The sequence below is a fragment of the Tursiops truncatus genome, chromosome 16 (assembly GCF_011762595.2).
Source record: "Tursiops truncatus isolate mTurTru1 chromosome 16, mTurTru1.mat.Y, whole genome shotgun sequence".
In the NCBI taxonomy this organism is placed as follows: domain Eukaryota; kingdom Metazoa; phylum Chordata; class Mammalia; order Artiodactyla; family Delphinidae; genus Tursiops; species Tursiops truncatus.
In genome coordinates, this window is record NC_047049.1 from 55,384,541 (window position 1) to 55,408,643 (window position 24,103).

Sequence of the window (24,103 nt, forward strand, 5' to 3'; positions counted from 1 at the left end):
ACACTAACCTGCAGAAGTTCACACAACTCACACTCAACATGAATCCTCAGAGGGGAAGAGAGTAGGCAGTTGACTTATAACTCAGACCCCAGATTCTTCTTTGAGGAACGTAACAAACCAAGCAGAATCCAGACCCTCCGTATCTATTTGTATTAGTCAGTTTCTCCTCCACCCTCTCCAGAAAGCCAACTGTTGTACTTAATTTGTCTGTATACCAGCAGATGCGTGGTTTATAATAAACTTGTTCTTAGCGTACACTAAGGAGGAGCCTTATTATTTTCCAGGGCTTCTCTGTATCTATAGTAATTTTGAAATTACTACCTAATTTGAAAATGGACAGAGACACATTGCTGGGAATGTAGTTGGTTAACAAATATTGACAGACGTCCAGCATTTGTGATTAATTAGCAGAGTGTTCGTTTGTCTTTGTGTTCTTTGTTGTGTGTGTGTGTTTACGTACGTACATGTATATATATTCATGTCCCATGTATGCATTTATATTTATATTATTTTGTATCATGCCCCCTCAGGACTTGGGCTTCCCTTTGTTGCCTCAGATTCCTAGTCCTGAACCTAATCTAAATTCTCAACCTCTTCACATAACACTCCTGACATCTCCCATCTCAACTGAACCTGTTTTTCTTAGAGCTGTAACTTCCCTCACGTCTCTGTAGGGAGGTGGCTTGTTTCTCCATAGCCCAGGGATCACTGGACACTCTGGCCCTCCATTGCCTCTTCCATCCTGTGCAAAACCTTTTCTCTTGAGGCCCCTGCCACCTGACTAAATCCCCATTCTGTCTACTCTCCCTGCTGGTGTCATCTACCGACCTCCAGGCCCCTCTGGCCATCAGCTTCCAGTCTGTGCACTTGAATGTGCTAGCCGGCCCCTGTGCGTCCCCCATCCTTGTCCTCCTGACTGCAGTGATGTTCAACCCTGCTCCACTTCAGCAGGGGTCCCTTGGATCCTACCATCACAGGGAAGGATTTAAACTCTGAAGTCCCACTCAGTGAGGGTTCATATCCTTCCAGCTTTCTTTTTCTTTCACTGCACCCAGTCTCCAAACCCCTTCTCCAGTCTTTTCTCCATATGCTTATTTATTTAACAAATGTTGATCGAGACACTTTGCTAGCTCCTGGGAATTTAATGATGAGTAAAAATGGATATGCACCCTGTGTTCACAGAATATGCAGTCCAGTGGAGGAGAGGGGAAGTGATCAAACGATTACACAAAGAAACGTAAAATTGCTCCTGTGCTAAGTGCCACAAGGTACAGACTGTGCTCGTGGGGGACTTTCCTGTATTATGTGAGCAGGGAAGTGATGGTGGAGTTGAGATCTGAAGGATGGATAGTCTATGAGGGGAAGTAAGTCTTCCAGGAGGAAGGAAGTGCTTGTGCAAAGGCCCTGTGGTTGGGTGGTTGGGGGGGTGTGCACACGGTAAATAAGAACTGAAATTTCCATTAGTTGGCGTCTAGAGAGGGAGAAAGTGTGAGATAAAGCCAGAGAGGAGGAAAAAGGCCAGAGTTTTCAGGGTCTTCTAAGCTGTGTCAGGGATGTTTATCTTCGTACCAAAAGCCATGGAAATCATTTGCAGCGATTGAGGGGGGGTCCTCGCCATTTTATATCACGTGTCCTGAAAATCCAGTCCATTCTACACTGAGTGTGGCTTTATAGTATTGCATTTTTGGAAACACCAGATTTGAATGCCCACAGAATCACAGGCATTTTTTTTGTAACTATATTCTTTTATTACTTTAAAAATTATAATGATTGAATATACTCCAATCAGTATATTCATCCAATGAAATTCTTTTTTTTTTTTTTTTTTAACATTATTGGCGTATAATTGCTCCACAATGGTGTGTTAGCTTCTGCTCCACAACAAAGTGAATCAGCTGTACATACACACACGTTCTCACAGGCATTTTTTACTAGGCTTCCTTACATTTGAATAAAGCACTGTTTTACTCTTATCTGGAAGTCCCATGTATTTTATTTTAATGCTATAATTCTAAATACCAACTGCTGAAAGCTCCTTTTTTCTCCTTTCCTTGTTTCATCTTGAATACATCTGCACTTCAACTATTGTTTGGAGTCTTGGTTTCCAGTGAATCCACTTACGGCATTTTTGTGTAAGCACTTAACGTAAGTCAAATGTAATGCACCAGAATGTTAGGTTGGAAACTTAGGGGACATTTGGCTGTTTAAATGGCGCTGTCAAAATATTGGTTTTATACTTTACAAATCTTTTGTTATTTAGGATAACAAAAATACCTTTTTTGGTAGCAAAATTATGTCTTCTCCTATTGAGAACAGCTAATAGTTCGGGGATGAGAAAAACATACTACTAATCTTGCCATATAGTGAAGAAAAAGAAATCCTTTCCCTTTTCCCTTGAGAAAAGATTGAGACTCATTGTGAGCTTCTCGGGGTAAAACTGGCAGAAACATAGGTTTTTTAGTGAATCACCGAGGTAGGAGGAGAGGGGGCTGTGTCAGACCACCACTCAGTGCCCTGTAGCGATGGCACAGTTGAGGCACAGACGCAGGAGGCGGCAGCTGGTGGGTCTAGGTTTTTAGTTTTGTGAGATGAAAAGCTACAGGGGCAACTCACTGTGCTACTGGAAGCGCAGACTCTGAATCCGAGTGCCCATGGAGTGCACACTTGTGATTTTATGAAAGAAGCAAGCCTTTCTGACACAGATCAGTGACACACGCTTATTGCCATCGTGCTGAATTATAATTATGCAGAAATGGCACACAGTTGGCATAAAAGAGCTCTGCCTTTTCAAGCCAAACAGTTTTCATCTTTCACTGTCTACAGTAACCTATCAAGGTCCCCACTGGATAAGCATCTGTTCTAATCCCACCATTTCACAGATTGGGAGACTGAGTCCCAGAGACATTATGTGATGTGCTCAAGAGCATGCTGCTTATCGGGGCAGAGTTGAGATTCAAACCCAGGCGGGCCTCCCTACTGGAGTCCCGCGTTCTCCCCGCCACGTGCCAGCCACCCCACGCACCTGGTGTCTGCCCTTCCCTGGACCAGCCAGGTGGACCTGGAGCATCAGGAACTCTCCCTTCCTCCTCCTTGGTTTTCCATTCTCCTCTTCCTCTTCCACTGTGGGAGTTTGCAATGGCGGTGGTGTTATTTCTAGGTCCCCTCCTTCCTTGGACTTCTCAGAAGTGTCTATTTATATGTGTAGCATTTATAAAATTCACAAGGACTCCTGAGTAATTTAAACTTCTGGATTCCATGCTAGCTGAGGGCAAAGATCAGGCCTGACTTAGCTATTTCAGTTTTCTATTTCCCTCTCTCCCCCTCTGGACCTCAAGCAGAGGAGTTCAATAAAGGTTGATTGTAGAGTTGTACAATTTGCCAGACCAAACGTTATAATTTGGATGCTGGAATGATGTTCTCTCTCATAAACAAACCATCCCCAGATTGTTTGGCCTTGGGAGTCCTCATGTCTTTTTTTTATATAGTGCATTTTATTGTGTATAAATTATACCTCAATAAAAGAAAGTAATGTGCCTTTGGGATCCTATATCAAAAATTGTTCATTTTCTGAGGGGTCGCTGCTGCCGGTAGCTGGCTAGGCCCTGATCAAACGTGCAGAATCATTAAGTAGGGTCATTTGTTCTGCGGTGAGCTGAGTAGAATGTGTAAAACCCGTTCAGGAGGGAATTAGTTCATCCCCCTCTCTGTATTTTTGAGAGTACTCCTAGCACGATTCTCAAAGCGTGCAGGCCTCATACATGTGTTCTAATGGGCTAATTGTTAAGGCGACATTTGTAAATTAACCTCTGACTTGAGCTAAGTGGTTTTCTCTAATGGGTTTAATTCAGTGACTCCCCGTGCTTGGCCACACATCAGATTCACTGGAGGAGCTTGTTAAAAATAGAGATATGCGGCCTCCCCCTCACCCCAGTTCTCAATTATCTGGTCCCCTGGTGAGGTGAGGGCTTTTAAGGAGAGCTCCTCAGGGGATAGGATTTGAGTGGCAGCAACCTTTGTGACCCTCTGCTCCAAATCCATGTCTGAAGGCCCATGTAGCCTTATGTGTGGGTTTGAAAGCGTTTGGGGCTAAACCCGAAAGCTTGAAACCAGGTTCTAGAGCAGGCAGTATCTCAGAGGAGCCAGCTTTCCAGATTCATTCACCTCCATATCGCATCAATGGATCTGTCTTTTCCTTGGGGAGCTTCAGTGACCTGAGGGAGGATATTCTGTGCTTCGCCATACTGTTGTGCATTTTTCTGAACCTTCCAAGACATTTGGAAGGTTTTCAGGGTCTGCTCGAATTTCCATCGTGAAGATGGCTGTGTCTTTCTCCTCTCTGCTCACCAAGTATCATCAGACTGCTGTTTTTATATAATTTTCCTGCTTTTAAAAATTTTTATTATTTATTTTTTTGGCCGCCCAGCATGTGGGTCTTAGTTTCCCTGACCAGGGATGGAACCTGCGCCCCCTGAATTAGAAGCATAGAGTCTTCCCACTGGACTGCTAGGGAAGTCCCATATCATCAGACTTCTGGTGTCAGGTGTTGGGGACAGGCATTCTTTTAGTATACTGTGTGTGTGTGTGTGTGTGTGTGTCTGTGTACCTAGCATTCTTCTGTACAAACACATGTCATGTCTGATCTTAGAGTTTTGAAAATAGATGACTCACGGGCACCATTGTTCCAATGACATTTATCAAACTGCTTTTGTTTTTAGGAATCTGGCGCTCTATAAATATCACTCAGGACTCAGTACCACCACACAGCGTACAGGTGTTCGCAGTAAACCTAAGAATATGGCAGTTCGCACTACGCAGGGTAGCCAAGGTGAGGTGGCGAACCCAGGCTATGAAGAGTTAGGAAGGCTGGCCGGGCTCTCATGACAGGCACAGGGTGCGCTGAGAGGGACTGCTCACCTCATCCCTTGTGTCAGACGGTGTCCACACACTCTCGTTTGCGACAGTACTTTGTAAAGTGCTTGGTCATTGTTAGGGGTGTTCTGCGACTCAGCTGCTAGATGGCGAGTGTTTCCCGGTCTCTTTTCTTGGTCTCATCTTACCATGTCCCTTGCTGCCTTGCCCCTGGTCCCTGGGACTGTAGTTGCTCACGGAAGGATTCCCAGCGGCCCTCCCCCTTAATGAAGGGTTATTAGAGTAGCCATAGCACGTGGGAAGAAGGGACACTTTGAGAAGGGAGTGGCTGCTGAGACAAGAACCTCTGCTGTTCCCGCCCTTCCCTAGCTCCTCCATTTATGTATGTCCCATCTAGTCCATATCTTACTATATATCGACTCTACCTGTACCCTACAATTGAGCACTAATTGCATAATAGCACAGGACTCATCTATGTAAGGGTTACTGCAGAAAAAGAGCGTATTTTATGACTCCAAGTGGATTTCTTCCTTTTGTTTTTCCTAGGGCCTTGTGCATAGCAAATGTGAAATACTTAGGTGGTTATTTGGGGCTGCTCTGTAATGTAACCATTACCACTTAGGCTCAAATCTAATCATTTTGTATAGTTGGACTGAAGTTTTTCATTTTTAGAGTAGGGTTCTCAGACAGTGGGGTGTTTGCCAGAGAGATAGAGATGAGAGATGCAAGATGAGAGAGAACTAGCCCTTTGCGAGGGCCCTGTAGAAGAGTCATCTGTTGGATTCCTATTTTCATGGCCAGATCCAAAGGATTGATTCCTTATCTGCAGCACCCGATCTGGGTTGACAATGTAATCAAGACTGACAGGATAAAGAGTCATTTAGCAAGTTTAAAAATCGCAGGCATGGTGGCCTCCATACTGAGAAGCAGATCCTCCCCCACCCCATTGATCATTTCGTGCCTGGAGGCGGGTGGCTGGGGGATGGGGATGGGACAGTTCGGACACCCTGTACCCCATTGACAGTCTTGCAGCTGAACGTGTGGACACAAGAATAGGTCCACTCCTCAGAACCTTCAGCTCCTGGGAACTGTGGAGTCATCTTCCTCCTGGGTTTCTCTCCCTCCCTTATCCTGTCAGAGCGATGCTGCTATTTGACTTTGCATCTGAAGAGAGCAAGAGGCCGCCCCTCCTGTCACTGGCTGATTCGCTTAAAGCTGCACATTACTCCCCATCACAGAGGCAGCTGGGACACATTAGTGTCAGCTACTTTGTCCCCTCCGATGCTGGGAAGTCATCATCATGGCAGGAGAGCTTAGATTTTTGAGCCCATTTCAGAATGATGCAGATACGGTGTGCAAGAACTTTTTCCCTTTCTTTTCCCTTTCTCTTCTCCCCTTTCCCCCATCCTTTGCCCTCATCTTCTCTCTAGCTTTAATGGCCTAAGCCTGCACAGCCCGCTCTGAGAGAAGCTCTGCACTCACGGATGCACACACACACACACACACACACAGCCAAATTGCCAGAGATTAGTCTTGCATCAGCTGTTTATGAATGAAAAAGAGGTCCTTCCCCTCTGATCTGGCCACACCCCTTCTCTTTGCAGCATTTTGAGAATGAGGTCAGGGCCCGGATCTAACTGCTTATGTCTCAGAAATAGCACAGATCAAAATTAATCTTAAGCTACTTGATTTGCTGCCTCATTCAGATAATAGAGGGAAAAGCAGAGGCTTCTTGATGTTTCTGTTTGTTTTTGTGTATAACTTTGCAAGAAATGAATGAATAAATGAATGAATGAATGAGTGCATGTGTGAGGACAGAGACTGAGGTGAACCCGCCAGGGGCATTAGCCCTGGGCCGAGGGTAATTACTGACAGACTGCAGGAGTTTCCTTGGATTCAGCTGGAGCCCGTTTCAGTTTTTAAAACACAATGGAAGAATAAAATCAGCCATGGTGGTGTATTGTTTTAATACTTCCTTTCATAAGGGGAATTCATCAGATGCTATGAAGCCACATATTCCCTTTATAATATCCAGTTGTTTCAGCTGTCAGTTGTCTGCTTTGTACCCACCATCCATGGAATGGATGTAACTCCATGGAATTTTGTAAGTGTTTCAAGTGAATAGGTATGCAGAGTTCATTTTCTATCAGCCATTTTGGCTCACGTGCATGTGAACACACACACACACACACACACACACACACACACACACACACGACTCCATCATGCCTAATCGTCACATAAATCGGGATTCACCTCTATCCGCCAGCCAGTGCCACAGGGATGTCAATTTGAAGATATGCCGAAGAGGCTGACACTTCTCACACCCTTCACCCTGCAGTCCCTTTAGGATATTAGCACGTCTACTAGATATTTATTGCCCCCTGGCATTATGTGTAATGGTGGTGTTTATGTTTTGTTCTCAAGCTTCGTTGTTGGCTCTTGGCGTCTTTTATATTTTTGTACCTCCTTTTAGTTGCACTCCTGGCCTCCTCTGTGAAGGAGTAAATAAAGAAATTAGAGTGTGGAGTGAGGACAGAAGTGTCAGCGTCAGCCTCATGTGCTGCATATTCGTTTGATGGACTTTACTGTGACAGGTATCCTTTGGAGGAGATGCCAAAACTGTCTTTTGTATCAGTGGTGATTTTGAGTGAAGAGTGAAAAGAAGAAGAACGTTGTCATATACCTGGCCAATCGTATGACCTCATTTGGCTTCCTGCGCCTAAACTGTCTCCAGAACACCCGAGAAGTAGTGCAACCACATGCGCACACACACGTTCATGCAATGAATATAAATATGCCTACGTGCGCATATATGGACATTAGACAGACACCAAATGTGTGCTTTTTGATGAATATTTCTTGTATAGAAACGGAAAGTAAGCTAGTAAATTAGTGTTTGTTTAGGGTCGGTGGTAGGAACAGGTATTAACTGTTAATGGGCAGGAGGGATTTTTCCGGGGTGATGAAAATGTTCTGAAAGTAGATGACACTGCTGGCTGCACAACTTGATAAATTTACTCAAAGTCATTGATTGAATTGTACGCTTAAAATGGGTGAATTTATGGTATGTAAATGATACCTCAGCAAAGCTGTTAAAAATTGATGTCCCTGTCTCTGAGTTCCTTTGGGGCCTAGGTTACATATAATATGAAAAATTGTATCACTGCAGTTTTTTTACCTGCTTTTTTCTCACTGAAGTGTGTTGACTTCAGCTGCAGAGAAGCTGGACCCTGAGGTAACAGGGCCAGATGAAACCCCAGTGCCCAGGGATACAAAAGTCTCCCCTGCTGCCCTGTTGGCCAGCAGTGAGGTTGCTGTCCACTGCAAGGTGAGGAGCCGTGCGCAGGGTAGTATGTGGGCGCAGCAAGGGGGCGACACTGCCAAGCAGGCCCCTGAAAACACCATGTTCCGAGCTGCAGCTGCGTGTGTCCAGAAAATAAATAAGTAAACTTCGCAGCATTCAGCCCTTAACTGGTGGTGTTTTTCTCTTCTTTTGCAGGTGGTGTTAGTCTTTGCTCTCAGCATTGGTGCACTTGTAATATACTTCATAGATTCGTCAAAGTGAGTATTCAAATACGTTGTCTTGCCCTCTTTTCTCAAACCATCACGAGCCTTTACATTGATCCGTTGATTTCCTTTAACACCAACCTTTGCCAGAGCCTCCTGAGTGTGGAAGGCTTTTGGAGGAAGGCAGGGCTGTCTGTGCGGATTTTCTGAATGGGAAAGCAAGCTCTCACGAGGAAGACTTACTTTGATTACGCTGGCCTAGGAGGGCGGGAGAGGAATCTGAGGTCATCACACCTTTTCCCTGGGTATTACTGATTTTCAAATAGCTGTTTCCTGGTGCGGTATTTGCACTGAAGGTGTCAAGAGGTCAAAAGGGCTCTGGTGTGAATTTGCAACCTCTGAGAGAGTCATGGTGTCCAGTCGGTGAGGGTCTGAGGCATTCTTGCCGTGGTGGTAGGATCCTTTTCTTGTGAGGGTTTCCAAAGCTTTACTCTTATTGGAAGTCAGCATAGAAAGCCTGATGCTGTCCTTTGTGCCTGCCAACTGAATATTCAGCTGAAGCGTCACTGGCTGGTGCTTCTTGACTTGTGAAGGTAAGGAGATGGGATGGAGGGGTTTGTGATGACTCCCAGAGGTGGAGGCCCATGGCCATCTGAGATTTCCTATAGTGGACACTCGTGGAGACCCCTGGGGCGCCGGCTGAGTGAACTGGTGCTCTGGGGTGAGCCTGGGGTGGGGTCTGTCTGAGCCATGGACAGAAAAGGCTTTGAAGGAGGCAGAAGGGGGCACTGAGTGGAGCTGCTAGGTGGCAGCCAGTTCTGCCCTGGTTCCTGCACATGTCACCCCCTCAGTACATCATTTGTTCCAAATGTTCTGTCGCAAGCTTGAAGTTGACAGCATTTGGGAAATGGGAGCTGAGCTGGTCTGACTCCTTTCTGTGGGGACATGCACCTGACACCTGGATGGTGGCCTTCAGCTCTTTGCCTACCTCATCCACTGTAGGAGTGGTTTTGATTCCCTGAGCTCTCACCCTGGTACACCTGGATGCTGGAGTTTGATCTGAGGAAACCTGCTTGGTATCCCTGTTGGCTCAGAGCCTCGTGTGCCTGAATTTTGAGCTCAGCGTTCTCTTTCTGTAGTAATTTCATGCATGCCTAAACTCTGAATTTCTCAGAGTTACTGGTCACCAGCCAAAGGATTTTGTGCATTTGGGTGTTGAGCCAAAATCATGCCAAGGAAAATAAAGAAAACATCATCACCTGTCTCTGGGAACCAGCCACATCTGGAATATCAGCGGCCCTTCAGCCCATCCCCACGCACAAGGCTGGGCTGCCCTTGCCCATCTCAGGTGGAGGGGCCTTGAAAAGTCCTCCAGGAGTTGAGATTCCACGCACTCTTCCATCAGCTCTTCCTGGCCGAGAAAGAGAAGAGTTTTTTAAGTTTGGAAAACTCCAATTGGCATGTCATTGAAGGTAAGCCCCATTTAAACATCTCCTCTTAATAATTCTCGATCATATTTTAATTGAACCAAAGATCTTTTAAAGCTCCTGGTCTTACCTCTCCATTTTCTCCCCAGGGGTGAGGAGTATTCTCACAAGTCATGGGGTGCGTACCCTGCCAACTTCTGTGCCGGGGCTCAGAAGGTACTTTCCGGCATGTAGTCTGTGAGCCCCAGCAGGCAAACCCTTACGTGGAGGTGAGTGTGGTGATCGGCCAGAAGGACAGGTGCCTTGGCGCCTTCTTTCCTTGTCTCTTCCTTTTTGCTCCTCTGTATTTCTCAGAAATAAAGTGCTCTTGTAAGATGGATTTGAATTGTGTCCTTTTTTATAGTCTCTGCTATGGGGCGGTCTTCTGCTCTGTAGTTCTTGGTGTTCTCGGCTCCACGTGAAAGGAGGGAAAGGAGTAGAATCTCCCAAGGCACGACCCTCTTCCCTGGATGCCCTGCACCACTTCAGTGTCCTTTGGATTTAGTTATGATTCTGCTGAGCCTGGGAAAGCCAGTACTGGGAACCCTCTCTGGTTCTGGTTTCTCTTATAGACTTGCAAGGAGTCTATTCTAAGGATGGCCCTTCGGTCCTGTGCTCAGCTTTTCCCAGCAAAAATGCTAAGAATCTTAGAACCGAGACTGTCCTCACTCTCCCTGGGGACTATTTCAGCCTGATCCTAACCTCAGTCTTTCTTCTCTGTCACTAAACTGAGTGGTTTGGCATCGTGAGCCTTTCTGTTTATAAGAAGGTCTTATGTTTATTTGTGTAGCCCTTTCTACTTTTCATTGGAATTACTACATTGGGTTCTGAGGTCAAACCCCAGGAGTTTGTCCTACGGGGGAGCTCATCAGCATAGTCAATACCAAGGGTCTACTATCTTCCTGGGGAGAGCCAGTAAGGATGCTTCCTGTGTAAGTGAGGGGATGAACTAAAGTAGAATCTAAAAGTTACCTCCACGATAAGCCATAGATTCATTCCCAGGAATGAAAAAAGAGCCCATTAGGTAAATTATAATCAAGCATAGTAAACAGGATAAGGAGTTCTGTCCACATATAAGATGCAAACGAAAAGCGGGTAAGAAAGCAGAATGTAAATTCTTAAAATTCATCCCTCCCTTTCATTCAGAACTCTCACCGGTTTTACACACTCGTGGTTTGGCTGGCCATCTGGGCATCTTGGAAAAAGAGCTTCAAACGTCTCTTGGAAGTTACGCTAAATCGTCACCCTGGAAAAAAGTGTACCTAGTGTTCTTCAGATGAAGTTTAGTTAGTATTTATACTCTTCAAATAAATAAATCAAAGGACAGTGCATAGGCTTTCCCTTGTGTGAACCTAACTGGGCAGACATGGTCCGTGAAATGGCTTGTCTCGGTGAGTTTTAACCAGAATGGCGGGGAATGCGCCACAGCACAAGTTCAAGATGTGAGGCTCTCTGACCTAGCCCTTTAAATAGTGCGCGGAACACATGTTAATATAGAAAACAGGCTCTGTTGGTTGGCGCTGTTAACTCACTGTCAGGGCAGGCCAATGCAGGTTGTATGAGTGGACAGGCAGTTCAGATAAATGTCATAATTGGTGGGTTTATGATTTTCTTAACCTTTCAAAGCTTATTTCACCATCAAGAGGCAGCAGGTAAGTCATTTCCAAAGACTTCTTCTCCCAAATTTCTTTCCTTTTCCATTGTTAAGTCAGGATGGATCCCTGAGTAGGTCTTTTACATTCAAGGGTTTGGGAGGCCCTTCTTTGGGTGTGATTTTCTTAGAGCGGTCACCACAGAAGAAATCACTTGTGCAGCCTCAACTGATTACTATCTGGCCGAGACAGATTGTGCTCAGAGCTCCTAGGTTGGAAAGCCAAAGAGAATTACATGAAACTATGTTAACGTTGTGCTTCATCATCCCAGCAGTAGACTTTCTAGAAACACCCAAGCAGAGGGAGATGTTCCACCCAATCTTATGCTTCATCATCCCAGCAGTAGACTTTCTAGAAACACCCAAGCAGAGGGAGATGTTCCACCCAATCTTTGGATGGACACAGCTGTCAGTTCCTTAACAGACACAGAGAAGCATTAAGCCCACCACACACAGTAGTTCCATCCCCCGCAAAGACATTGAATGGCCACACGAGGCAGATACTATCCCAAAAAACTCCAGTTCTTTTTCCTTCTTTTTTTCCTTCCAGTTTTATTGAGATATGATTGACATACAGCACTGTATAAGTTCAGGTGTACAGCATAATGATTTGACTTACGTACATCATGAAATGATGACCCCAATAAGTTTAGTGAACACCCAGCATCTCATATAGATACAAAATTTAAAAGAAAAAACAGGTTTTTTCCATGTGATGAGCACTCCTAGGATTTACTCTCTTTAACTTTCATTCTTTTTAAAGGTGCCCAATTTAAGGCACTCCAACTTCTAATTTTGACGTCTCTCGATACCTACACCCCCCCCCCCTTACTTCCACATACTCTGATCTTCTGTGAAGCAAAGATTTTTTTAAAATTGTATAACGAAGTCAGAAGTGCCCCGAGACGCCCCGTGGGTGATACTGTCACCGTTGCTGGTCCCATCCCTGTTTGTTTCCTCCCTTTGACATAGGATCAGTAATTCTTCTCTAACAGATAAAGAAAAAAAAGAAAAAAGACCCAAAGATGTCAGTGTGAGGGCAGGATTCATGGACTGCATAATGCATCAGTTCCTGCTGCTTCTAGAATTTTCAAGGGAAGAACGTTGGAAGAGGGAGAGGCTCAGGGCCCTGGGTATTTGCATTTTTTCCAGGGGTATTCTTGGAAAGGATGACTCACCTGTGTGAAGCTATTTATCCCTTTGATTCATGTTTAAACTCCACTACTTCTTATGCTGCAGTTCAGTGCATTACGAATATTTAATGTTGCACACACTGAAAAGGAAGGTCAAGTCCTGCTCACTGGTGACTTCATTGCTGGCTTGTGTCTCTAAAAGGCATGCTGCCTGCTGTGAGCAGAGTAAAGCTGAAAGGTTATACATTGTTAAATTTTTCCTTAATGGCTTTATCTGCTCCAAAATGGCTGGTACACAGTGGGGGCACCTGCTGACTTCACCGGTCTTTGCTCTCGGCTTCTGGTATCAGCAGTGCTGTTTTGGGGGGTATGGACATTAGGAAGGGGAAGGGAAAAGCAGCACAAATTTTAGACAGCATCCAAAATTTGGACCAGATTCCAGGCTGCCAGTGGTGTTGGCGATGTGAAAGGGACCTTCCCCCAGTCCTTAGAATTTTACATTTGTACTCAGTGATTCATTCATTCTATATCCATTCATTCATTCATTCATTCGAGACAGTTTCAGTGTGAGCATGCTGAATATTTTCCACACGGTCAAATTGCTTGAGGTTGGTTATGGTTAAAGAAAACTGTCTTTAAGATTGCAGTAGGGGCTTCCCTGGTGGTGCAGTGGTTGAGAGACTGCCTGCCGATGCAGGGGACACGGGTTTGTGCCCCGGTCTGGGAGGATCCCACATGCCGTGGAGTGGCTGGGCCCGTGAGCCATGGCCGCTGAGCCTGCGCGTACGGAGCCTGTGCTCTGCAACGGGAGAGGCCACAGCAGTGAGAGGCCCGCATACCACAAAAAAAAAAAAAAAATTGCAGCAGAAATTGACCAGATTATTTTCATAGTCTCTAAAAATAACATGGGCATCATTGATGTAATGCATACCAAGAGCTTTAACAGAACTGGCTAGTTACCCCACCATTTTACCTGCCCAAATCTTCACACAGCCAGGCTCTAATCCCTTTGCCTAGAAATTCTCCTGAAAAGGGAAGAGAGGGCCGGGTGGTAGAGGGAAGAACATTCACTGATTCTGTGCTGTGTCAAGGTATAGCACTAAGCACTTTAAAATGAATTATATGTGCAGTCTCATTAAATTCTCCTAGCAACTTGATAGGGTGGGTACTATGACCTTTCCCACTTTACAGATGAAACTGCAACGTTTGCCCAAAACCATGCAGCTAGTAAGTTGTGGAGCCAGGATTTGAATCCATGTGTCTGAAGGAACCTCTTTTCCAAGTCAGGAAGTAAAATTCCAGATGTGGAAGTGACTACATGGGTTCAGTGAGATGTTTCAAGAGAGGTCACGTCGCCTCATCCTGCCAATTCATCTGTCTTGTTTTCTCGTTTGTTCTTCATCCCCCCATTTCGCACCTTCGGGGCCAAGTCTGCAAGGCAGCTGTGCTCACGAGGGTCCTGTGAGTCTTCTCACCGGGACATGGGGCGTGTGGGCCATGTGCTGTCTCATGTCTGTCTGGGCCTTGATTCATTTCTCCCTAAACTGTGGCTCTAAAAATACTCTCTTCCGTTTCATCTCAGTGGGGTGGCAGCATTTTGTGATGGACTGAGGTCACGTTAGCAAAGAACAGGGAAAGTTGATCATGTCTTAAGGAGCCCTCCGACTTAAGGGATTCGTTCTTTCCCGGTGGAAAGTCCCTTTGCCCTCCCCATCCTTACCTAGGTCTCTGAGCCAGTTACTTGGCAGACTGAAGTAGATAACCAGAGAGGCTCTCCTTCCCCATTAGTTTCTTTTGTCTCTTTAGAGAGTTGCAGCGTATAGTTAATTTGCTATACTTTTGCATTGTGTGCTTACAGAGTTAGTGCATTGTGTGCATATCAAACCCGTGGACTTTAGGAAAATTTGATCCCAAGGAGGTTTCTTTGGAGGTCTTTGAAACCATGTAAGATATCCAGCCTCCACCTCCCGTCTTGTTATTACCCACAGTGCACACAGGTGTTGACCTCGTCGTGGGCACCTGGCAGAGCTGTGAGGACAGTGTAGGTTACTTCCACGATAGTGCATTGTAACCTGTAAAGGACTGTGAACGCTACTTTCACTGTCACCATTAGCACACCCCCTGCCCCGTAGCGGGAACAGCTGGGCAGCCCGTGGCATCGAGAAGGAAGCTCACCATTTTATTCTGGACCCAGCTCCTTTATGGAACCTGATCTTTCTTGTAGTGTTCTGAGAGATCTGCTCAGCTCTCCGCCTTTAGCCCCTTTTCGAGAACTCGTGGCCTGCATTTCACCTTTGTTGAGGAAGTCAACACAAATCGCTGTGTGTGTAAAGCGTCTCCGTATTCTTTCTTTCCTTTTTAAATACTCCCCCCAATTTTCTCCATCCCTCACTGGCATTTTTACTGCCAGGCTTTGGTTTGGAAAATTATGGGTAGGGAAAGTTCAAGGGCAGGATGTTCAGAACAGCACTGCACATCTGTGAAGGGAGCACGGCAGGAGAGCCAGCAGCTGTTGAAAGAATGGCATGTCAGATGGTGGGCGCGGTGAGGGGAAGAGGAGACGCCTTCGGGGCAGAGAGGCTGTAAATAACTCCCAATGGGAAGTCCTGTCCCCTTTCAGAATTTAACCTTGAATGGCAACCCTCGATGCTCAGGCATGGGAGCAACCCGAACTCAACCATCCTACCTCATCTGGTTTTGCAAATTGCCCTTCTTTCATCAGTGGGCTGTAAACCTGGTAGAGAAGATGGGTGTGTCAAGGGGGTAAGCACTCTTGTTCCTTCCATCTTGCACGCTGTGCAGTGGTCTCAGCTTCCTTGCTCACGTCTCACTTTGAGGGAGACACAGAGGCACCGCATGCGACCGCACTTAGGAGCATCAAGGGAACTGCTCGTCTTTGGCATTTCCTGAGGCAAAAATCAAGGGCTGTTAGGAGCCGGAAGGAAGATGGAGCTAGACCTTCCAGGCTTACTGCAAGAGACAACTTTAGAATAAAATGCTAGAACTTGAAGAGGCTTCGGAGCCCGCCTGGTAACACTGTTCCCTGCGCCTCAGCGTCCTCTCCTGGCGAGTGAGGGCTGAGTGACCTTCTCAAGGTCACTCAACTAGCCAGGGACTGAACTAGAGCCAGAAGTCAGAGCTCTTCCTGCCCAGACCAGTCCCTTCTCTACTTGATCTTTTGGTTTCTTTCTACTAAATAAGAAATGAATAAAGATGTGATAGTGAATATTATCCATTGACTAGCAATGCCCGTAATGACCTTTTACTCAATTCCGGAGTTTCAGGCTGTTATCTTGGGGGACACTTTAGGGACATGGAAAAGAGCAAAGATAATCCCAGGTGGAAAAGAGCAAACCCAGCCAGGTGGGTGCGTGGGAGATTAGTTTATTTCATTGCCATTGGCAAGAGGCTTTGAATTTCCTGCTTTTATGGTCCTGCTTTTCTTTCTTTCTTTTTATTTTTCTTTTTCCTGTACTATTTCAGAGGGGAAGTAAGAGTTCAGCTCTCTTGTGGAAGATTGACCAGGCTGAGTGCATTGGTCTGGGCTGTTTGGAATTTGTTACACATAACTTTTGAGGACATTTTGCCCCACTGCTCATTTGTTTCTCCAGTGAAAACACTATCTGACAACTATTTCTATAAATCCATATCTACTCTACCCTCCAAAATTAGAATGAATTATTTCTTCTCTTTTCACCATTCTCTAGGATTTAAAAGGAAACCCTTGGATTATCTGACACTCTCTCAGCCCTCTGGCTTTTTTTTTTTTTTTTCTTTGAAAAGAATGATTGTTTCAGGGCAAATGAAGAAGATGCATTCCCTTTAAGGCCCAGTTAGCTATCTATGTCTTCTGCAATTAACATGTGTTTATACCGCCAGAGGGCTGGATCTTCTCCCCATTGCCCAGCTCTGGTCCTTTACCCAAAGCCACAGCCAGACACGCACTCAGAAACTGCCAAGAGATCAGTACGGAAGCCAGCTGGAGGGAAAGCTTAGAGCTCAGAATGGTTTAATCCAAACACAGGGACAGAACTCATGCTTAACACAGCCATGGTTGTGCTGAGGTGTGGTGTTGACGGCTACAGCTTCATCACGGGGTTTATGGGCTGCACACAGACGTGACCTCTGCCTTTGCTTTTATTCCTCTTGTCCTTCTTCCTGACAGCCTGACAAATTAAAGCTTTGGGGAGACCCTGGTCAGTGATGAGTTATTTGTGTTGTAAAAATAGAACCCATTGCAGTAAGGATGCCCTTGGGACTTTTTGGATGTATGTGTCACTGTTCCCGGAATTTGGGAGAAGGGCATGTGTATGTTTGTGTGTGTGTGCATGCATGTGTGTACGTAGGGGACAATCCTGTCCCACCTGTGAGTGGATGGGAAAGCATAGCATGGGAGGATTGGCCACCAGTCTCATCATAATAACAGAGATGGGGCTGAGAGCCATGTACCTTAAAGGTATCAATAAAGTAATAGATGTATGTTAAGTACTGACTGTGTGTGAGATATTTTTCTAGGTATTAGGGGATTTCAAGTACTATGTATAAGGCTAGATTTTTTTCCCATTAAGATGTTTAAATTATATATATTTTCACAAGGTTCAGGAAGTCCAGCCGTAAATATAGGAAAACTGAGGTAACAAAACAAGATAACAAGTGAGGTATCCCTAGGCTATATACCATCAATTTCTAATATGAGCTTTGCTAACAATAAGTGCTGAAGGTTCAGAAGCTGGAAAGATAGCTGGATCTTACAGAGTGTTTCGGCCCCGGGGAGATCTTGAGTTGAGGAGACAGAAAACTCAGCCTCCCACCCACCTCTAGGCCCATAAGAGGGGCTCCCACTATGGCACACACTTTGGCCTCTTGGATTTTGTTTTCAGTATGTGCTGAGTCCAGCGAAGCCCTGCCTTGAAGTTGGCCACCAAGATTAAGGACTGAGAATGCTTTCAGAGTGGCATAACGGAATCAGAAAAGCAAACTGTCTCTAGTGGTGGTAATACCTCTTCTCCAGCTGCACGCGATGAAAACCTTTGGACACTTTTCCAGAAGTGGCTGGCTGAAAGGCAGCTGCTCCGTCTTTTTGAAACTGAGGTCAGGGTGTAATGTGCCTTACAGGGGCCTCGTTTATGAATTTGCCACGTGCAGAGCATCCAGGGGCATGGGGGGATGACAGTCCTGGCTAAGTGAGGTCATGCTATGGGCAAACCCGCCACGGCTCAACCCGAGCTGCCGGCCTGGAGACCAGCATTTGCCTGGAGGGGCTGCACAGTGATTTTCGTGGGCTGTAGGTACTTTTGCCTTCTTGGGTCTCTTTCTCCAAAAAGAATATGAAAAGTTACGTTTTACTGCTGTGTTCCTCTAAAGATGAGTATAATCCAGGCGAGAGTCATTATGACCTATTCATTGTTATATTTATTTTTTCCTTCTGGTTTTAAAGAAATTGGAATTCATCCATTTTTGTGGTTGGCTAGAAGTGTGGTGGGCCCTCGGCCCTGAGTCTGCGGTGCCTGATGGAGAAGTTGGCTCTTTCTCCTCCCTTCCTGTCAGCCTCAACCGTCTGGAAGTTTTCACAGATAAGAAAACATGCCCAGAGACAGACGCCTCTTACCACACCCCTCCCAGTGTCATCTAATTGTTTCAGATGAGAAAATAAAACTAAACATTCCATTTCAAACCACGTCTTATGATTTGGCTTTGGGAAATATTAACGTCAGCAACCCATCATTTAATCAAAAATGGCACCCGTGGTTATGTCAATTTTTAAAAGAAAACCGAATAATCTTGCTTTCCTGTTGCGTTTTGGAGACATACGTGCTTTGTCCGTTCTCATATCTGAAAATGAGTCTTGCCAGTGTAAGAGGTCTGTTCACTGAAAGTACCACAGTAAAAAAGAACGTCTCCTGCACCGAGGTTTGCAAGCTCAAGTAGAAAGGGGTGGGCAGATGTTAGAAATGAGGCAAGCAGGTATGTGAGACCAGGAGGCGCTGAGAGCCCGAGCCTTCCCTGAAATGACTTCCCAGCTCCGGCTGACTGTCCCCAAGCAAAAATGCAGACTCGTACAGGCAGATCTTCCCCTGTTTCAGAGAGAAGAGAAGAAATTGGGCCTTCATGTTGAATCTTCAGTTTTAAAATATTGCCCACGACTCCACCACTTTTAAAAGTACTCTATGGGCCAAACAAAACACCTCCGTAGGCCATTTTCAATCTCTATTCTAAACTGTCTCTCTTTTTGGTCTTGAATTAGCTCTGCTCCCTGAGTGCCAGAAAATATTCTTAACCCTTGGACCTCTGTCTCCCAAAAAGGGGCCCTTCTCTCTCCATGGTGAGGAGTCCTTGGTCTCTACACGTCCCAGCTTGTTTCCCGTTTAACACGTCTTCCAACGCTGCATAAGTGAATGTCCACCTTTCTCTAGGCAAATGCTGTGTGTCACAGCAATAAATCACCCACAACTTACTGTAAATCCCCAAAGCCACATATCACTAACTCTACATCGTCCCTGAAAAGAACGTCATTAGGACCTCATAAACATACACTCTGTTTATTTAAGAACTGCAAGAGTTTTTCTAAACATGGTTGCTAAGTCACAAGAGTGTATTTTCCAGGACATAAATGGAAGTGAACATAACCCCCTTAAATTGTCAGATTCTTTATAAGAAAAGAGGCCCAAATCTGTCTGTTCTACTAGTGTATTAACTGGACCAAAACAGAGTTGATTATACTAAGCGTGTCAGTGTTGATAATTGCTCGAGACCGTGTTCTGACTTGCTCAGCTAAATGGGCACATTGCATGAACTTTGGTTTAATTTCTAACATATGTGGGTATAAAAGCATGGGTTAACATAGATGAACCCGGGCTGTAGTTTCATAACCCTTAAAGTTCCCAATTTGCTGAGCGTTAGGGTCAGCTGATGAAACTCTTATGTTATGGCCCCTTCAAAAACAAAACCGAAAGCATCTCTGGACCTTTCTCCCCAGATATGGTCTCAAGTCTGAGCTGTATCGCTATCTCCTGACTTTTCACTTTTTGCATGGAAACTTGGCAGTTAATTTTAGGATAGCATTAAGCTCTGCTTCAATATAGAACCCAGAGCTCAGATATTTTCAGAGCTGGAAAAGAGATGACCATTCCATTATGATAACCCTGATTCTAGTAGAGCTGCTTCGTCAGTCTGATGTCCAAATGGAAAATACTCATACTACCTTTCACTGATCATGACTCTCTCAGGAGGACACCATAGGTAGGGTTCCAGGGTCTACCTATTAGATGTTGGAATCTACAGTAAGGCATTTGTCCTCCTCAACAAAGATATTCTACCCATGTTCCTAGTCATGCAGATCTCCTATTCAGAGTCCTCGTTTCTTCCTTTGAGAGCTGGTGTTTTTACCTCGTCCTCCCAGCCCCCCTCAGAAAGTGCAGAAAATGAACCCACAACCCAATTTGAGATACACTTGATCTTGATGCCCTGGAGGGAACTGCAGAGCCCTTATGTAGAGACAGGTGAAGAGCGTGAGGCTGTTGGATGATCCCACCTGGCACATGCTTTTTCCTCTAGCAGCGGGAGCAAGTGGGCGAGGAGTGCATTAAGGATTTTGCCCTCTTCATAATAGCATGAACAGGAATAATAAGGCAAGGTCTGTAAAGAGCGGCATTAATAATTGAGATGTGGGCTTCCCTGGTGGCGCAGTGGTTGAGAATCTGCCTGCTAATGCAGGGGACACGGGTTCGAGCCCTGGTCTGGGAAGATCCCACATGCCGCAGAGCAACTAGGCCCGTGAGCCACAAGTACTGAGCCTGCGTGTCCGGAGCCTGTGCTCCGCAACAAGAGAGGCCGCGATAGCGAGAGGCCCACGCATCGCGATGAAGAGTGGCCCCCGCTTGCTGCAACTAGAGAAAGCCCTGGCACAGAAACGATGACCCAACACAGCAAAAATAAATAAATTAATTAATAAACTCCTACCCTCAACATCTTAAAAAATAAAAATAATAAAAAAATAATAATTGAGATGTGCTCTGGGCAGCCATGCAGCCTGGCTGTGCCTTTGAGCAGTCTATTATCAAGTACGTGGTGAGGCCGGGGGGTAGGCAGGGAGGGGGCACGTGGTGCCTGTGTGGCTCATGCATGCGTGTACATATGCTAGGAGGAGGACGAATGAGTAACAGTTGGGAGCTACGTCAAGTACAATGATAGAGAGCACTGTGTGTAGATTACTGTGTACGATGGTGGTGGTTCTTTTGTGGGTCAAGCACCTTTTTGGGGATTTGATGAGTGCTATAGGAATTTTTGCCTGCCAGGGACCCTCGAGTTGGTCCATGAACCCTAAGCTAAGGATCTCTGCTCTGTAGATGATCCTTGGCTCATCTGCTCACTCATTCCTGTTTCTTGTGCCATTAAGATCAGGTGGCAGACAGAGGGCAGGCTTCATAGCCAAAGATTAAGCGGAGATTGATTGGGAATCCTCCGCCTTCTGCCATACAAAACACGTCTCCGTGTGAGTTTCTCTGCAGTGAATATCTCTTCTTTTTTTTTTTTTAACATCTTTATTGGAGTATAATTGCTTTACAATGGTGTGTTAGTTTCTGCTTTATAACAAAGTGCATCAGTTATACATATGTTCCCATATCTCTTCCCTCTTGCGTCTCCCTCCCTCCCACCCTCCCTATCCCACCCCTCTAGGTGGTCACAAAGCACCGAGCTGATCTCCCTGTGCTATGCGGCTGCTTCCTACTAGCTATCTATTTTACATTTGGTAGTGTATCTCTTCTTGTCATACCCTTTCCCCCACTGCTTTTGAAATCTTGACAATGTAGGGGCACTGCTAATGAGACCAGGGAAGGGAGGCCCTAGACCCCCCCAGCTCTTCCTTTAATACCAGGCAACACAGAAAGCAGTATGTAAAGTGGGATGGGTCTATAGGGCAGAGCCTAAGTACTCTCTGTTTTCTGCATCTCTTATTCATTGTGGGTAAGCATCTGTTTTTAGGGGAAATTTTCCTCCTTGATCTGTGAGTCAGGGAGGCAAATAATCTCCAGCCAAAACCACCCCTTCCGAGACCCAGCTCTGGAGCACCGGGACCTGGGCATCGTTGGGGTCCCCAAACAGATGCAGAACGCAGCTGCCACCTCTCCGCAAGGCTGTGACTCTTCCGCACCCCTGGAGGGTCGCTGGGGACCGCAGTGGGTGCATGCGGCCAGTCTTCAGACCAGTGTGACAGAAAACGGAAGAGTGGCTTCTGAGAGAAGCCCCATCTTCCCTGAGTTCCCTGCCTCCTTTGGATTTCTTGCTGCCCTCACCCGTCTCCAAGCCGGTCGACTGTGACAGTTTAATTGGTGCAGGGAAGGCAGGATGGGGAGAAGCAGGCGTGGGTGACTGGCGTTCTGGAAGAAGGAGATTCCCCGGAGACGGATGAGGGCAACCCTGACAGACAGGCTTCAGAGGGCTGCGTGCAGGCAGAAGGTCACTGGCCCTTGCTTGAAAAGAGCATTGAGTGAAGAGACTTTTGCCAGCTCCCTCCTCCCCGAGCTGACTGGGCCAGGATTGTACGTTCATGTGTGTTGTCGATACCCCGTCCACTGAAGGGCAGGGAGGTCTGCTGGGGGGCTCTGGCTGGGAATGAGAATGGGTGGAAAGGAAAGGCAGTGCTGTCCAGTGGTTAGCAGCAGGCTCTGGAATCAGACCTTCGTGGACTTAATCCTGCTCTACCACTTGAGTGCTGTGTGTCCTTGGGTAAGCTGGTTAACCTCTCCCAGCTTTGTGCAATAGGGTGAAAATGGTGGTGCGGGACGATGCTAATGCCTTCCTTGGAGCAGTGTGTGGTGAGAGTTAGGTGATGCATGTAAAAGCTCTTCGTATGCTGCCCAGCATGAAAGGGGCCAAAAAAGCACTAGATATGATTGTTACTGTCCTTTGGAGGTTTGTTTTGAAACTTTGCGTCAGGTCTTTAAAGAGACGCGATGTGAACACATTAAAGTTAAGGGGACAAAAAAACCCAAGATGTATTGCAAAGCAGCGACGTGATTAATTATCAAGGTAGTGGGCAGGACCTGAGTGTCTTAAAGCTGATTTGCAAATCTCAACTCGTTACTGATTTGTAAAAGCATTAGAGTGGCCACAGCAATCATCTTTAAAAAGAGGAGATTGGACCTTAGATAAAAATATTGCTCTGGAAGGTCAATGTGATTATGTGAAACTTTTCTTTCAGTAATATATACAGATCTCTATATACTGTGTAAACATAAGTGTGTACTGGTTTGTGATGTAAGATTTATTTCTTCCTGTGGGTTTTGCTAAAAAGCAGTTTGAGAAACACAAGCTTTGAGTCCAGAAGAGGGCATGCTTTCTGAGCTGCAGTAATTTAGGGCATCTTCAGGGAGGAAGGGAGACTGGGTCTGGGTCCCCGGGCATGGGTGGAACTTAGATAATACAGAAGAAGGGGAGAGGGTGAGCAGTCCACAAAGACCACTCACTTCTGACACCAACTGCAGGTTCAGGGAGCTCCCCAAACCACCCCCAGCTTTGATAATTTGTTAGAAGGACCACAGAACTCACTGAAAGCTGTTATGCTCACAGCCAGTTTACTACAAGGAAAGGATCAGCTAAGTATGTGTATTAGCATACAGTATTTGCTTTTCTCTTTCTATATATGGAATCTAAAAAAAAAAAATGGTTCTGAAGAACCTAGGAGCAGGACAGGAATAAAGACGCAGACGTAGAGAATGGACTTGAGGACAGGGGGAGGGGGAAGGGTAAGCTGGGACAAAGTGAGAGAGTGGCATGGACATATATACACTACCAAACGTAAAATAGAAAGCTAGTGGGAAGCAGCTGCATAGCACAGGGGATCAGTTCGGTGCTTTGTGTCCACCTAGAGGAGTGGGTTAGGGAGGGTGAGAGGGAGACGCAAGAGGGAGGGGATACGGGGACATGAGTACGTATAGCTGATTAACTGTGTTATACAGCAGAAACCAATACAACACTGTAAAGCAATTATACTCCAGTAAAGATGTTAAAAAAAAAAAAGTGAAAAAAAAGAAATCAGCCAAGGGAAGAGACTCACAGGGCAGACACAGGGAAATACCAAGCACAGAGCTTCCACACTGTTCTCTCCCTTTGCAGTCATGACAGTGGCACTTTTCCAGCATTGATGCATAACAGTATGAGGAATTCTGCAAACCTGGGAAGCTCACTGAACCTCAGAGCTTTACTGGTACTCAATCACGTAAACCTGGGTGACGGCTCACGTGGCTGACCTTACTCTTCAGCCACTTTGGAGCTTGACAGGTTCCACGTGACCCAAAGCCTCCATGTATATCACACTGTTGGACTTTCTTGTGTGGTTTACCACCCTCCCCCTGCTCCCAATCTCATTGTTACTACCTGACTGACCCAAGACCCCCAGGCAAAGACTTTGTTCAGACATGACACCCCAAGGACTGAGAGAATGCCTCCCAGCAGCTGAGGGCCAAGGGCAGACT

The 24,103-nt window shown here is 45.9% G+C and overlaps 1 protein-coding gene across 9 annotated transcripts in view; it reads left to right on the forward strand.

Moving 5' to 3' along the window:
- KCNMA1 (potassium calcium-activated channel subfamily M alpha 1) overlaps positions 1–24,103 on the forward strand; it is a 736,798-nt gene that overhangs the window by 364,850 nt on the left and 347,845 nt on the right. For all 9 annotated transcript variants that reach the window (XM_073793410.1, XM_073793411.1, XM_033841924.2 and 6 more), the window contains exon 3: positions 8,372–8,433. In XM_073793410.1, coding sequence (XP_073649511.1) covers positions 8,372–8,433 — 62 coding nt within the window. The remainder of the gene's footprint in view (positions 1–8,371; positions 8,434–24,103) is intronic.